This window comes from Ursus americanus, chromosome 8 (assembly GCF_024610735.1).
Source record: "Ursus americanus isolate L20-20 chromosome 8, mUrsAme1.1.p, whole genome shotgun sequence".
Taxonomy (NCBI): domain Eukaryota; kingdom Metazoa; phylum Chordata; class Mammalia; order Carnivora; family Ursidae; genus Ursus; species Ursus americanus.
Window position 1 is genome coordinate 19,660,717 of NC_142134.1, and position 14,284 is coordinate 19,675,000.

The 14,284-nt window shown below is 38.9% G+C and overlaps 1 protein-coding gene across 6 annotated transcripts in view; it reads left to right on the forward strand.

The window, feature by feature from the left end:
- The first annotated feature begins 1,190 nt into the window (after positions 1-1,190).
- The window catches only part of HNRNPD (heterogeneous nuclear ribonucleoprotein D), a 17,406-nt gene continuing 4,312 nt past the window's right edge, over positions 1,191-14,284 (forward strand). Inside the window, exons 1-4 of one of the 6 annotated variants that reach the window (XR_006778270.2) lie at positions 1,194-1,691; positions 3,512-3,568; positions 12,793-12,961; positions 13,526-13,687. Coding sequence is in view for 4 of the 6 variants with exons in the window: in XM_045790373.2 (XP_045646329.2) it covers positions 1,459-1,691; positions 3,512-3,568; positions 12,793-12,961; positions 13,526-13,687 (621 nt within the window). In the remaining 2 variants the exon portion in view is untranslated. Of the gene's footprint in view, positions 1,692-3,511; positions 3,569-12,792; positions 12,962-13,525; positions 13,688-14,284 lie in introns of all 6 variants that reach the window. The other 5 variants (XM_045790373.2, XR_006778271.2, XM_045790378.2 and 2 more) reach the window with 5 other exon arrangements.

Genomic DNA, 14,284 nt, shown 5'->3' on the forward strand with positions numbered 1-14,284 from the left:
GAATGTAAAAACTTCATTTTCTTCGAGATGTACTGCAGGAAGCTGCAAATCTCAAAGCCCGAATAAGCCAGGTTCCAGCCATGACATTCAGGATTTTTAATAGGTCTATTAAAGAACTTTACTGTTACCGTGCATGAAACGCTTAGCGGTTCTTTTAAAAACCAAATCCCAAAACACAACAAGCTCAAAACCTTTGTAAAGATGATTCACAGCATTTATATATTCTATTTAATATAAGGACTAAAAAACATGAAATTAAATGAACCTTTGGTTGACCTAACACACTTCCCAATTCAGTATTTTCAAAGAACTATGCTAAGTTTTAGGATCTTCAAACGAATCAGGCAAAACAAAACAATCCCTGATCTTTAAAATATGCCAGTTACCTGCTTCTTTTGACGAAAAAATTCAGGAGAAAAGCAGGCAAAACTCTTACTTGGAAAGCAAATTTAAAAGGAAAAAAACGAATCGTCAGCAGCCTCAGCCTGCCGGCCTGGGGTAGCGAAACCTGGTGACGGCAGCCGGGGAAACCTCAATGTCACCCGGTCGCGACGACTACCGCGGGCGAAGGAGCTGCGGCAGTCCGTGCACGCGCACCGCTCGGCGGACGGCGAGCCCGGCGTGTCCAGGTGCCGCGGTGGGCAGAGCCAGTGTCATGGGGCTACAACCCCCGGTAGCCTCCTTCCCCAGGTTGTGCACTACTAGACTCAAGGAGCAGCTGGCTGTGCGTCTCCACCCTCCCCCACACCTACGCCTCAGGCGCACGGGGCACAGTCCCATTCTGGGAGGCGCTACCACATCCCAGCCCGACGCCCCTGCTGCCGCCGGCAACTGCCGGCGGACGAGTGGGTGGGCCAACTCCAGGAACCCTCGGAAGGGCGGGGGCGAAAGAAGGGGCCCCTCTAGCTGCATCTTCGAAACAGCGTTCCTTGTTCTCGATGGTCCCCGCGCGGCCGTCTTACCAAACGCAATTTCCGGTTCCTTTTAAAGGCCCCACGCTGTGCGCCGCGGCGCGAGAGAGGAAGGTATAAAAGGGAACGAGAGGGCGGGACCGAGGAGGAAGAGGAAAAAAAGCTAGCGGTAGAGGGGGCGGGGAGGCGCAAAGGGCGCGCTCTCGCGTCACGTGACCGGGACGCGCCGTTCTTCCGTCGGCCATTTTAGGTGGTCCGCGGCGGCGCCATTAAAGCGAGGAGGAGGCAAGAGCGGCCGCCGCTGCTGCTTATTCTTTTTTAGTGCAGCTAGAGAGAGCGGGAGTGCGCGCTGCGCGAGTGTGGGAGGCGAGGGGGGCAGGCCAGGGAGAGGCACAGGAGCCTTTGCAGCCGCGCGCGCCTTCTCTGTCTTGTTGTGTGCTTCGCGCGGTAGAGTGGGCGCGCGGCAGCGGCGGGGATTACTTTGCTGCTAGTTTCGGTTCGCGGCAGCGGCGGGTGTAGTCTCGGCGGCGGCGGAGGCAGTAGCACTATGTCGGAGGAGCAGTTCGGCGGGGACGGGGCGGCGGCGGCGGCAACGGCGGCGGTAGGCGGCTCGGCGGGCGAGCAAGAGGGAGCCATGGTGGCGGCGGCGCAGGGGGCAGCGGCGGCGGCGGGAAGTGGAGCCGGGACCGGGGGCGGAACCGCGGCTGGAGGCACCGAAGGGGGCACCGCCGAGTCGGAAGGGGCGAAGATCGATGCCAGTAAGAACGAGGAGGATGAAGGGTGAGTAAGAGGCGACCCGGGATAGTCAGGCCCAACTCGTTCCCCCCTCCCCCTCCCTATCCCCCGCCATTAGGCCTCGTTCCCGCTCTCTGCCCGCCCTCCAGCCCACCATGCAGTCTCCTTGCACAGTCTCCCCTTCTCTACGCTGGGTTCCCCAGGGCTTTCATTTCCTTCTCCCCCTGACTGCTTATCGCCCCCTCCCCCATCACACACGTTTCCACCTTTAGCCGTCACCATGCTGCTCCCTGGCCCGCCCTCCTTCCCTCCCTCGCCTTGGGTCTCCTCCCACCGACTTAGCCGCCAGGATTTTTTCCCGCCCGTCTAGGGGTACCTTTTTTCTTGCTCCGCTGTCCCCTTCCTTCCTTGTTTATTAAAGTCCCAGGCATAAAGATAGACACAGAAGGTTTTATGCCGGGACAGCTAAGGTTTGAATGGGTCGTCCACTTTAGCATCCCGAGGTGCTGCGATTCTTTATAGGCACATGCTTTGGGGAACCTGTAAGCTGCCCACTCTGCTCCTCCCCCCTCGGCTTCAGGCCGAATGTATTTTGTATTTCGGATAAGTTTGTTCTCAATTTCTTTTTCCACAATACACTGTCGAACAACGGCTTGCGTATTTAGGCCCTGCTTTTCAGCTTACGGAACATACTGGGCCTGGTGATATTCCCTGAATCTCTTGTTGGTACGTTCGTTTTGCTCCATGAGCTTTCGTTAAGTTCCTTGTCGGCGGGGCCTGCACTTGACTGTGGAGCTGTTTCTACCTTCAGCTTGCTGGCTGCCCTTCCCCCACCCCGCGGAGTTATTCTAACCGCGTACCCTTTTCGCGCCCTCAGCTATTGGGTTCTTCAACTGTTCATACAGATTGTAACCTTACTTTTTATGTGCAGTTTCCATTTTTTTACACCCCATCCCAGGATCCTTTTTTGGTCTCTCTTGATTTCTCCTTCCCGCTCTCTTACCCACTGTTGAAGGAGGCCCACCAGCCTTCTTTCGTAAAATGAACAAATCGTTTATTGTGCTATGGCATGATTTTTTTTGTTGTTGTTGCAGTTTTTAAAGTACTGACTTGTTCCCTCCAATTGGAATGAGTTGTGTATATTATTTAAGCTGCATGTGATATGTTAGAATGCAGCATTTGGGAGCGGGAGCATAATACAGGAGTTACCAGGAGGGACTAAATCGAGGCTCTTGGTTAGGTTTTCTTACTCCCGTTACTGACCGCTGATCTTGGGTTAACGCATCTATTCCCTTTTGTTATGGGGGGATGTGTCTGTGATTTTTATTTCAGTATAACAAGGAGAAAGGTGTGGGGGAAAAATAAGCAATAAAATGTCACTTTAATCCATCCAGTATTAGAAAACATGATTTCCTTTATTGGGAAAAAGCACAAGATTTGGAGGGTGGGAAAGAGAAGCAGCACTTCAGAATGTCGAGTTTAATCTCAGCCCAGGCAGACGTGTCAGGCTGATTGTGCTGGTTTTGGGAGAATGGAGGTGGGATGGGAAACTGAATTTACTTAATTTTGAATTACATATAGTTTAAGAAAGGAATAAGTTAAATATTTGGAAACTTAAGCCCTTAACATTTTGGTTTTTATTTTCTGAATTCTGTTCTTTGGACAGAGGCACCAAAATGATTAATTGTATAACTTGCTGTTTGGGGCAGGCTTTAGCCCTGATTTTTCAAATCACAAAGCTGCTACCCTTGTAGTTACCTACTGTTGAACTGAAGTGTAAATGAATTAAAGTTTTTAGCCCTAACAATGTCAAAAACTAAAACTAGAATTTTGATTGGTTGCTGTACCGGTTGTTAATTCCCTAGCCATTCAAACTCCTCCCCACGACACTCTGAAGCAGCGACGGCACAGCGGGAAGAATGGTAAAACTTTTAAATTTTATTTCTGTATTATAAAGGTTTCAGTAGTCATAACATGCAGAGGCTGTGTATTGATTAGTTGCCCATTGATCCCCCAGGAAATTCTAGACATAGTACAGTAGGATATCTTGTGCCTGGGATATAAAATCTTTATAGGCATCGTGTGTGATCTTTGGGCAAAATTAATGCCATTATATGGTCTTTGGTCTGTGGTAATGCATGTAATTGTGGTTTGGTTAATTAAAACAGTATAATTAGTAATACTGATATTTTTGAACAAAAAATAATACCATAATTTCAAATTTGATTTTTTTGTTAAGACATATTTTTGTTGGAATTCTAAGTTTAATGTTAAATATGAAGGTTACTTGATATAAAATCTTGTGTGTTTAAAATGTCTTGCATGCTCTACCGAAATATTCTGGATATGTGAAAAGTAAAACAATTTTTAAAGTAGTGTTGTGTGTGTGTATTATGGAAAAATGTATTTTATCTTCAACCATATTTGTAAGTAGAACTTTAATAACAATTGGATATGTACTATTCAGAGGCGGGCTGATGTGGTTTTTCGCTACAGCTCTTATCAGATTTTTTATTTTCTGTGCGATTTGTTTGGAATGTTAATTACAGTTGGTTCACATGTACCTGAAATTGCATGACTTCTCCGTGGAAGAATGGTAGATTATTGTTCTTTTTATCCTTCCCCTTCCCCTAAATGTCAGTCTTTCTGCTTTTAGGATTGATTTTGAGTTTTCCAGGAGTTTGTCCACCATCACTGGAGTTTAGAGGGTCAATAATTTGTAGAAAGTTGACTTAGCTATACAAACTACATTCTATTTTAAGGGCCCAATTGGGATAATATTTAAATTTTACACGAGCTTCACTTACTACTGTATTCTCCTCCGTTGAAATCTGTCTGGTTTTATATTGCAGATAAAGCTGACTGGAAATAGGCAAAAGGGAAAAGTAAAAAGACTGGGGTCAGAGATTGACATACAGAATAAAATGTTTTTGATGAAAATTAATCCATTTGGCACTGTGATAGTTCATTTTCACTGCCAGCTAATCGTGGCAAACTAAAGAAGATTAAACTGTCACTATACCTGACTTTTTTACTATATTACATGTTTCAAATCTTATGTAAGCAGTTATTTTCAGTGATTAAAAAGGACCATAAACTTAGGTTTGAGATCACTGCTATGATTCTTGTAAGAATTATTCTTGCCCTGCTACCCAATAATGTAAGCTTACAAGTTTTTTGAATGACCTCTTAGGAAAAGTGGACAATTAAATATTTATAGTTAGTGAACATTTTAGAATATGACCTATTTTCATTTTTCTGAAAACAGGATTTAACTGAGGTTTATTTTAAGTTTACATTTAACAAATAATGTTTTTGTTTTTACGGTGTAATATTTGACTTTATAAAATTACTGCTTAATCACCTAGCCTCGTCCTGTTACAGATACTCTTGTTTTTCTTTTTGGTGTGTGCACTTGTCACTCTATCTGTTCCTTTCTCTGACTCCCAGTTTGAGAGAGACTGTGCAGCAGTTTCATAATAGTCTCAGGAATGAGGATAAGACTGGCTTTACTAGATATAAAATCATCCAAATTGATGGGTTAAACACATTTCTGTATGCATTCCTTTTTACAATTTTAATTTGAGAATAAAGTTACTACAATATGATCCTTAAAATTTTAAAAATGAGTTTGTTGTGCACTCAAGGTTTTTTTTATGGTGAATATAAGAATAAACAGCTATTCTTAGGAGGGCATGCCTATTATATCTGTTTGTGGATGTTTCCACATTTCAGACCTTTGGAATAATTTATTCATTTCCATAATAAAATACTTTCCTGAGATCATCTCATTTTAATCTTTCCAACTTTAACATCCCTGGTTTTTACTTGTAAGCAGTTGCGCTGGAATTTCCTATTTTTGTGTGGGTTCATGTTCTTTACAGGGCTGCAGTTCTTTTAGGATAGGTAACTTAAAGTTACTTTGTGTGGGGCAAAATACACATGCCATGTAGCAGAGCTACCTGGAGGAGAGTTAAGTATCAAGATAAGTGGAAAACTATAATACTGTTAGCTTTCAGACAGTTTTATAAGGTAGGTACATTGACTTGCCTGCATTGGATTTGGCAGGAAGCAAAATAATTCCGTTCAGTTATCAGCCAAAGTACAGGAGTACTCCTTGTCTAATAACAGGGCAGTAGATCTGGACCTATGACCATTAGTGTCTAAGCTCATGGGATTTCTTCCTGTTTGGGAATTTTGTAAATTAATTTTGCTGTCGACTGCTCTCTGATTTTTAAGAAATGGGCGTACACGTTTTTGTTTTAAATATTTGAGATTATAATGTACACCCTAGTGCTTTTGGGGCATTCTGAAAGTTGCTTTATAAAACAGTTAACTTTTAAAGCAGTCTCATACCTAATTTACTGGTCTTCAATTCAGTAAAGTTGGGTTTATTGTAAGTTGAGACCCTGAGTGGATGGTCTGAATTTTAGTGTTCTTTGGAACCTTTAACAAGTTTCTAGTATTAAAATTGCTGAAATTGATGCTCCCAAGTCTCAAGATGATGAACTTATAAGGGTAGAGGAGTATTCTTTTCATTTCAAATTATGGAAGATACAAAATCACCTGACCTTAAGGGTTTGGAATTGGAGAAAATCATTGTGGTTTTTTTCAGTGCTGCCTTTTGAGATAAATCTACTTGGCCTGAAGCCTGGGTTTTTTTCCTCCAAGTCATGTGACTTCTATAAACTAAGTATGTTTAATGTGTATTTTTAATATTGCCTGGGTATTCTGTCCTCTGTAAGGCTGCTCTAATTTAAGAAAGTTTTGAACCTACTATTGGGGTGTGTGATTTGTGGCCAATATAGAGGATGATTAGTTTGAGTCTTCAAGCAATATGTGCTATGCTTGAAAGCATTTAAAAAGGAATAGAATAATAACCTTTTTCCTATTCCACTTAAAGCTGTGCACCTCAAGTGTGTGTGCAGATTGACAAATGGAGTGAAACAACTTCTGTTAGTCCAAGATTTGACTTTAGTTCTGCTTCAACGTTTTAGTAGATAGGGCACTGAACTGGATGCTGGAAGCGTGGGATCTGTTTCTGTTACTTCACTTCCAACAGTGTGGTCTCAGGTAATATAACATGTTTGTTACTTGGTTTGCTGATCTATGTGTTGGAAACAATGCTCACCACAGGAAGATTGACTACATAGCCTGCTTTCATAGCTTGTGTGTGTTTATCCGGTGCCTTAATAGTTGATACTGCCAGTGATTTACTCCTGTGGAGTAAAGGTAAGCATGTTTTAGTTTCTGGAGTATTAAATTGTATATTGGAGCTAGACATTTAAGATTATTTGGGGGTGGGGAAACTTGTAATGCTGGTAGTGTTTGGCCAGTAACCAGGGTGGTGGTTGTAAGTATTGGGTCATGTCCTGTAAACTCCTGCTTATCCAGACTTGAAACTACCACACAGTTCAAACAGCTAGGAAATTTTCCCTCTCTCCCTTTAGTCTTGTAAGAAAGATAGAGGAAAAACTATCAGCAAGTACACTCAGAAAGCAACCAATAGGCAATGTTATGGAATCAATCTTCTGTAATTTTTCCTTTTTACTGTTAAAAAGTAATGTGATTTTAAAGCATTGGAAGAGTCTAAAATTATATCAAGAATGGTGAAAATTATTTTCTGAGTTTAGTGTTCGTATCTAAATTGATTTCCAATAGAAGACTACAGAATTGTTAGTGTGTAGTAATCTCAGTTAACCAGAACCTTAATCTCTAGGTTAAGGAAACCCCATTCCTTAACCTTTAGGTAGATGGGAGTTTACCTTCTAAAGCTGATAGAGAGTTTATTTTAAAAGTGAAAATACAGGAAGTCATTCCTTCCATGGAATGAAAGGAAAAGGGGGAGATTTTTGGGTTAAACATTTAAAGTTTACTTAAAACCTGTCATCTTATTAGCTAATATGTTTTCAACCTAATTATCATTTTTAGTCATTTAGGTTCATTCTAAAGTATGAAGTAGTAATGAGATTTAATATGCTAGGTTAGAGGAGTTAATCTTTATTGACTTGTTAAAAGTTTGTCAGTTTGTTTTGGGAAGGTATTTTTTGTACAGATTCTGAAATGATTACCCTACCATGTGGTACTATCTAGTTGTAAAAAAGTAACTCCTGCCTCCCGTTATAGGTAGTTACCTAACTTTAAAGTAAATCTATACTTTCTGGCAGCTCTTTCTGCCCACAGGTCCTGTCCTGTGCTTTAACAAAACCACCTTTCTGCACCAAAAAAAAATCCCAATAAATAAATCTGTACTTTTTAAGGAAAAATAATGATTTTATATGTGTTGGTGGGATTTCCCTTGTATTTTGTCATTTCAGGATTTTAAAGGAACAATTTTAACAATAAAATACCGAAAATTTAAAACGCGTTAGTGATATGCTTGAAAGTTACTCTGAAAGCAGTGACAGTGATTGGCCAGTCATGTTATGTACTTGAAATATATATCAGATTGACATTGTTTTTTTTTTTTTAAACTGTCAGAACTTGTTATGAAACCACATATGGAAAATAATGAGTTGTCAGGAAGTGTTTGAAAGTTACAGAATATTATTTTGGCCCTATTTCAAAATAGGGAGGGAGTGTAAATGGTGTTTATCATTTTACCTTGAGTAAGGTTTTTCACAGTAGAGCCTTCTTAGAAGTATCTTTAAATAAAAAACTGTTGACTTTTGGAGTATTAAATCTAGTGATCTCAGTAATACAGAGAATAAGTTTCTTTGGGTATGAAAAAAACAGGAGTATTACATCAACATTTTCATCAGCCAGCACTGCTCCATATGTATTACCTTTTATATTTTGAAATTCCTTGCTAAATACTGGCATTTACGTGGAGTATAGACAAGTCACTGAGATGGTTTTTTAACTACATTTATTTAAGATTTTTTTTTAGGCAACTAATTTCTAGTCTGTATTTTTTACATAGGATATTTAAACGTTTTGGGTTAAGTCTATATCTACAATCTTCATATCCATTTACATAAGACCTCATTCTGGCTTTTTCCTCTTAATGTTGATGACTTCATAGAGCCCATGCAGATTTTTTAAAAATTAAGGTAATGAGTAAATGAAAACATTGCTCTGTTAAATTATATTTAAATTGTTCTCTACCCCTTCTAAATAATTTTTTATTGAGCACTTGGGAAATTCCAGACTATGTTCTGTGCCTTTTAAGTGTATTTGCTCCTTTATTTTATTATTATTATTTTTTTAAAGTAAGGTCCATGCCCAATGTGGGGCTTGAACTCAGCTCTGATTTCAGGAGTCTCATGGTCTGTCGACTGAGCCCGTCAGCACCCCTGTGTTTGCTCATTTAAACCTTACTGAAGATTCATGAAATAGGCCCTTCGTCCTCTCATTTACAGATGAGGAAACAGTCTTGGGCTTTTGTTTTCCTGAGGGTCATACAGTTAATACATGATGGAGGTAGGATTTACACTCAGGTGGTTTGGCTTCCTCTAAATTTACTTGAGAGTGTTCCACTAAACAGTCTAAATTCCTAAATGACATTGGATAGCATTTGGAAAGTCATCCGCACCAAGTTACATAATTTTATGTGCATCGTTTAATATTATAATATGGTGTAATATCAGTACCTTTAAAAGCAAGGAGATTTCAGTTGTTGAGTAGGTGTTTTAAATTGAATACTATATTGCCTCTGGGGTGCTAAATAGCGTAGTGGGATTAAGAAGTTAAACTATCAGTAAAATACTGTAGATGAAGTCCTGTGTTTCTATTAGGATTGTTGATTTCACTTACAACTAAGGATGAAATTTTAAACTTGTGTTGGAGGATTAGGGGCCCATTTTTGTTGCTACTTGAACAAGTCTTGTGACTAAGTTTTACCTTGGCTGCTTAGGATTTTCTGAAGTTCTGTCTCCCTCATTGTAAGTGTTAGCACAGCTCTGCAGGAGTGACAGCAACTTGAAATTCACTTTTGGTATTCAAGGCAGCAGAGGTAATCTGGATGGACAATAGGTTCTGTGCTTTAAGCAAAATAAGTATATCTTATGCCATCTCATAATTTGAGAGAGCGTGTCAGAATGCTAGTTCTGAGAGGCTAAAATAAAAATAACAGGCCTTTTCTTACTTTATTCTACCATTATATCTTGGTGTATCTACTGAATAAAGATTTGATGGATTTAACATGTTCCATTTAGTAAGGATGGAATGATTTGGAACAGTTTGTGTTCATTGTAGGATTTACCTGTCTGGCTATCAGTTGTGTGGCAGCCTTCCTTGTTAGAGCAGCTAAAGCTATAGCACTTTGGGGCTGCCAAAATGGCAATGCATTTGTCTCAAAGAGCCACTTAGGCTCTTGCTCTGAGGCTGTTCTTTCTTTATGCAAAATTTGCCCGTGTTCAGGTGCTGGCTACCCACCCCACAGAATGGAAGGGGCGGGGTGGATTTAACAGCAACTGGTGATTAACCTGGCAAAAATGAAAAATAAAACTTGTTAAAAGTACTAAGAAATGAGACGGACTTAGTGTATTAATAGTTCTCTCATTTCAGAAGAGCCTTTGGGCATGCTACAGTAGCTAGTATAAATCAGTGGTGACTGACCTGTACAGTGTTTGAATCATGATTACTGTATTTAAGAAGGCAGACGTGTGTGATGTGTTGTAGAAAAAAAAATTCATCCCAAATAATTGAAGGTTAAAAAACAACTGGGGAGATATTGGAAGGCAGCAGTGTTTTTAAAAAAGGTGGAATATTTGGCTCATTCTCTAAAGGTGCTGGATAGCTGAAGTTTTACTATGTATTTTGCTCTAGTTTTTTGAGAAACAGTTATGATTCTGTGTAATATGTATAAATTATAGTTGACCAGACTTTTAATATTCCGTCCAAAGGGGATTTGATTGTTAGGAAAAGCAGCATCTTCAGTGACCTTTTAGCTTTAAGGTAGTAGGCAAATTTAACAACTTCTGTACTAACGACTGTATTAAAGGTGGGAAGTTTTTTATAGAGAGTTCTTTATTGGGCCAGTTGATGAGTTAGTATGCTTATCCAGTATTTAAGAAAACGGACTTTCTATGCTGTGAAAACATTTGGGGCTTGTGAATAATAATAGGACATGCCTCATTCATGGGGTTATAATTTATTTCTTTGTAATTATTTTGTTTTTTAAATAATTTCAAATCAAGGACACTAACCCAGTATAAACTTTGCCTTGGTTAAATAAAATCAAAACTAATTCTGTCTTGATATATGAGGAACTGATCAGGCAAAATATTCTTGCCCTTCGACTTTAGCTTTTTAAAACAAGGCTTTTGTTATTGTATTCTCTTCAGGCTGAAATAATTTCATACTGTTAAATTATTGATGGAAAATTTTTGTAATAACAGAAGGTGGTAATTCAGTAGTTAAATTTCAACTTACTTGAAATTGTTTCTGTTCTAGAATTGCCACAGATACCTGAGCAAGAGGTCATTGCTTTATAGTTTGTTCTTTCTCATCTTTAAAAATACAGCAGTGTCCTTACCTTGAAAGGGTAAATGTTGCTAATGAACTTTCATTTATGAAGGAAGTGCTCTGGATCTTTAGGTTATAAAAGTAAAGTGTTTTTAAGGCATACGTTTAAGTGACAAGGATTGGATTTTAGAAAGTGCATTATTTGAATGAAAGAAAATGTAATTGAGAATAACTTTTTTCCGTGAAATTGGCAATAAACGTTAAAAACTACCTATACAATATCATGGGTGTTTTTGTTATGTTCATTTGAATATAAAATACAGAAAGGGGTTAATTAGGGTTACTTCAAGAATGGAGATTTTATTAGAGGAAGTCCTGAAAGTTAAGCATATAAATGACCCAGCTTTACGTTATGATACATGTACTAATCGAAAACTTAACCTGAAATGGGAAGCACAGTATATACTGAAAGTAAGACTTCTTTTGCCTTATGAGTTCATTTTGTCATCAGAACCAAAAACAAGTCTATGGTAAGATAGTAAGATCAGTAACACCTCAGTTAATCTGGCATCTTTAGGGGAGAAGCAGAACGAGATCTCATTCTAGGGACACGATTGGCCTCTTGTTGCAAGAATTGGATTTAGTGGCAATATCCTAAAAGCCCACAAGATGGAGATGTTACCTGCTTTAATTTCTATCTGGAGCTGAAAGTTAGTACCACATCCCCATCCCTACCACAGTTACAAAGATGAGAAATCATTGAGCAAGTGTGAATTTATTCCCGTAAAATTGTTAGCTTTCACATAACAAATTCTGACAGTTTACCCTTAAAATAAAAATCTCCAGTCCTGTCTCTTTAAAGGGTAGGAGTTTGTGTGTAAGCTCTTTGGGGTGGGCTAAGGGATGGCAGAGGGGGCAGATGTAAAAGCAATGAGCTGCCAAGTCTGAGCTTTGTAGCATTTTGCTGCAATAAAAATAATACTTGACCTGAGGGGTTTTGTTTTTGTTTTTTTGAGTATTTATATTTGGTCTTAAAGTGTTCTGGTGGTTTCCACTTACCACCGGTCATTTTTTAGCATCTTCAAGGTTTAAATATTTTATTGCTGGTTAACTGAGGTTCTACTGTAAATAAATCATATGTTAATTAGTGGATTGTGCTTCAATGGGTAATTTTTGTTCACTAAATTTATATTTTTGTCTTTATCGAGGACTCTTAGCACATCAAAAAACTTAGCTTACAACTTAATTGTGAGACTTAGAATTTTCCATTTTATGTGCTAAGAGTTTCGTTAATGGGAGAACGGTTAAATACAAAGCTTCAGCATAGACATGCTGGTTGCTGTGATCAGTGGGGATTGCATAGCCCTTTTGCAAGTTTAATGAAGATCTGGAAGAGAAATTTGAAGCTAAAATTCTGTGTTTTGCGGTTAACCAATATTTGACTTGTAATTTAAGACTTAAACGTGTAGTATTTTTACATTAGGGTTACATTTATCTTTCTGACATGTAAAAAAGAATTTGCTGCTTCCTCACTATTATAGTTATGCAGATGCAGCAGTAATAAGCAAAACTTGACAAAACTGGAATGGGGTGTTTTGATACATGGTAATATAGGAAGAGTGACATTATTAAGCTGCCCAGTAAATTGGTGCAGTTTGGGAAAGGTATTGTTACGATACTTAAGGCAAAGTTTATTTATTTGTTTTTAGCATTTTAATATTACTTTTTGTCTTTACAGGAAAATGTTTATAGGAGGCCTTAGCTGGGACACTACAAAGAAAGATCTGAAGGACTACTTCTCCAAATTTGGTGAAGTTGTAGACTGCACTCTGAAGTTAGATCCTATCACAGGGCGATCAAGGGGTTTTGGCTTTGTGCTATTTAAAGAGTCGGAGAGTGTAGATAAGGTATTGTGTTATGTGTTCTGATCGGTTAATAATGTAAGATGTGGATAGTTTGATACACTAATTTCCCCGTTTGTGATTTCCCCTTTTGCAGTATATGAGGAAAGAGCTGTAGTTCTTAACCAGTATATTTTATGAAGAGTCCTTTAATTGTTTACTGAATACCTTCTATATGGCAGGCTGTACATGAAAAAAATAACTTTAAAAATGCTGAGACTTAAAGACATCTGATTAAAAGGATGATTTGTGACAAGTTAACAGAAGTATAGATTTTGAAATTTCTTGGACTAAGGGAAAGTAGCAGTCATGTTTATGTTGTTGACAGTTAAAAGCGAGATGGTTTTCTAGTAATTAATTAGATTTGTGTCTCCCCTCCCCATTCTTACTGACACTTAGGTTTGAACACTGTTCTATGTTAGCTGATGTCATATCACCATAATTTGACGGTTTAGTTATGAGCAAGTCAGCATATACCTGGCATTAGCTATATTTATAATTATTAAGTAAGTTAATAATCTGAACTTCAATTAAGATACATACTTAAATGAAAACCTTCAATTTCCTTAGGTCATGGATCAGAAAGAACATAAATTGAATGGGAAGGTGATTGATCCTAAAAGGGCCAAAGCCATGAAAACAAAAGAACCTGTTAAAAAAATTTTTGTTGGTGGCCTTTCTCCAGATACACCTGAAGAGAAAATAAGGGAGTACTTTGGTGGTTTTGGTGAGGTATGTGATAATGTTTTGACCCAGTTTTTGTCAAAATCAGTGTGAATATAATTGTCACATTATATTTTCAAAGTTGGTAAGAAGTTTGGACTAATTATGTGATTTGTTTTGAAAGAAGGATATTGTAAATCGTTGCCAGATCTTTGAAGGTTTGATGATTGGATTTTTCTCATTTATTGAATGTACAGGGTACACAAAGATGAGATAGACATTCTTACCTTGAGGAATTTACCAAATGTGTAGAAGAAATAAAAATAGAAACATGAGGAAGGGGGGGGGCGCCTGGGTGGCTCAGTCGTTAAGCGTCTGCCTTCGGCTCAGGGCGTGATCCCGGCGTTATGGGATCGAGCCCCACATGGGGCTCCTCTGCTGGGGGCCTGCTTCTTCCTCTCCTACTCCCCCTGCTTGTGTTCCCTCTCTCACTGGCTGTCTCTCTGTCAAATAAATAAATAAAATCTTAAAAAAAAAAAAAAAGAAACATGAGGAAGAAACCCAGATTGGATTACCTGAGATATTAGCAGGAAATGATTCAGTTGAGAATAGGAAAGGAATGCTTTAAGAATAGGATATAGTGCTTTCTCAATTAAAAAAAAAAAC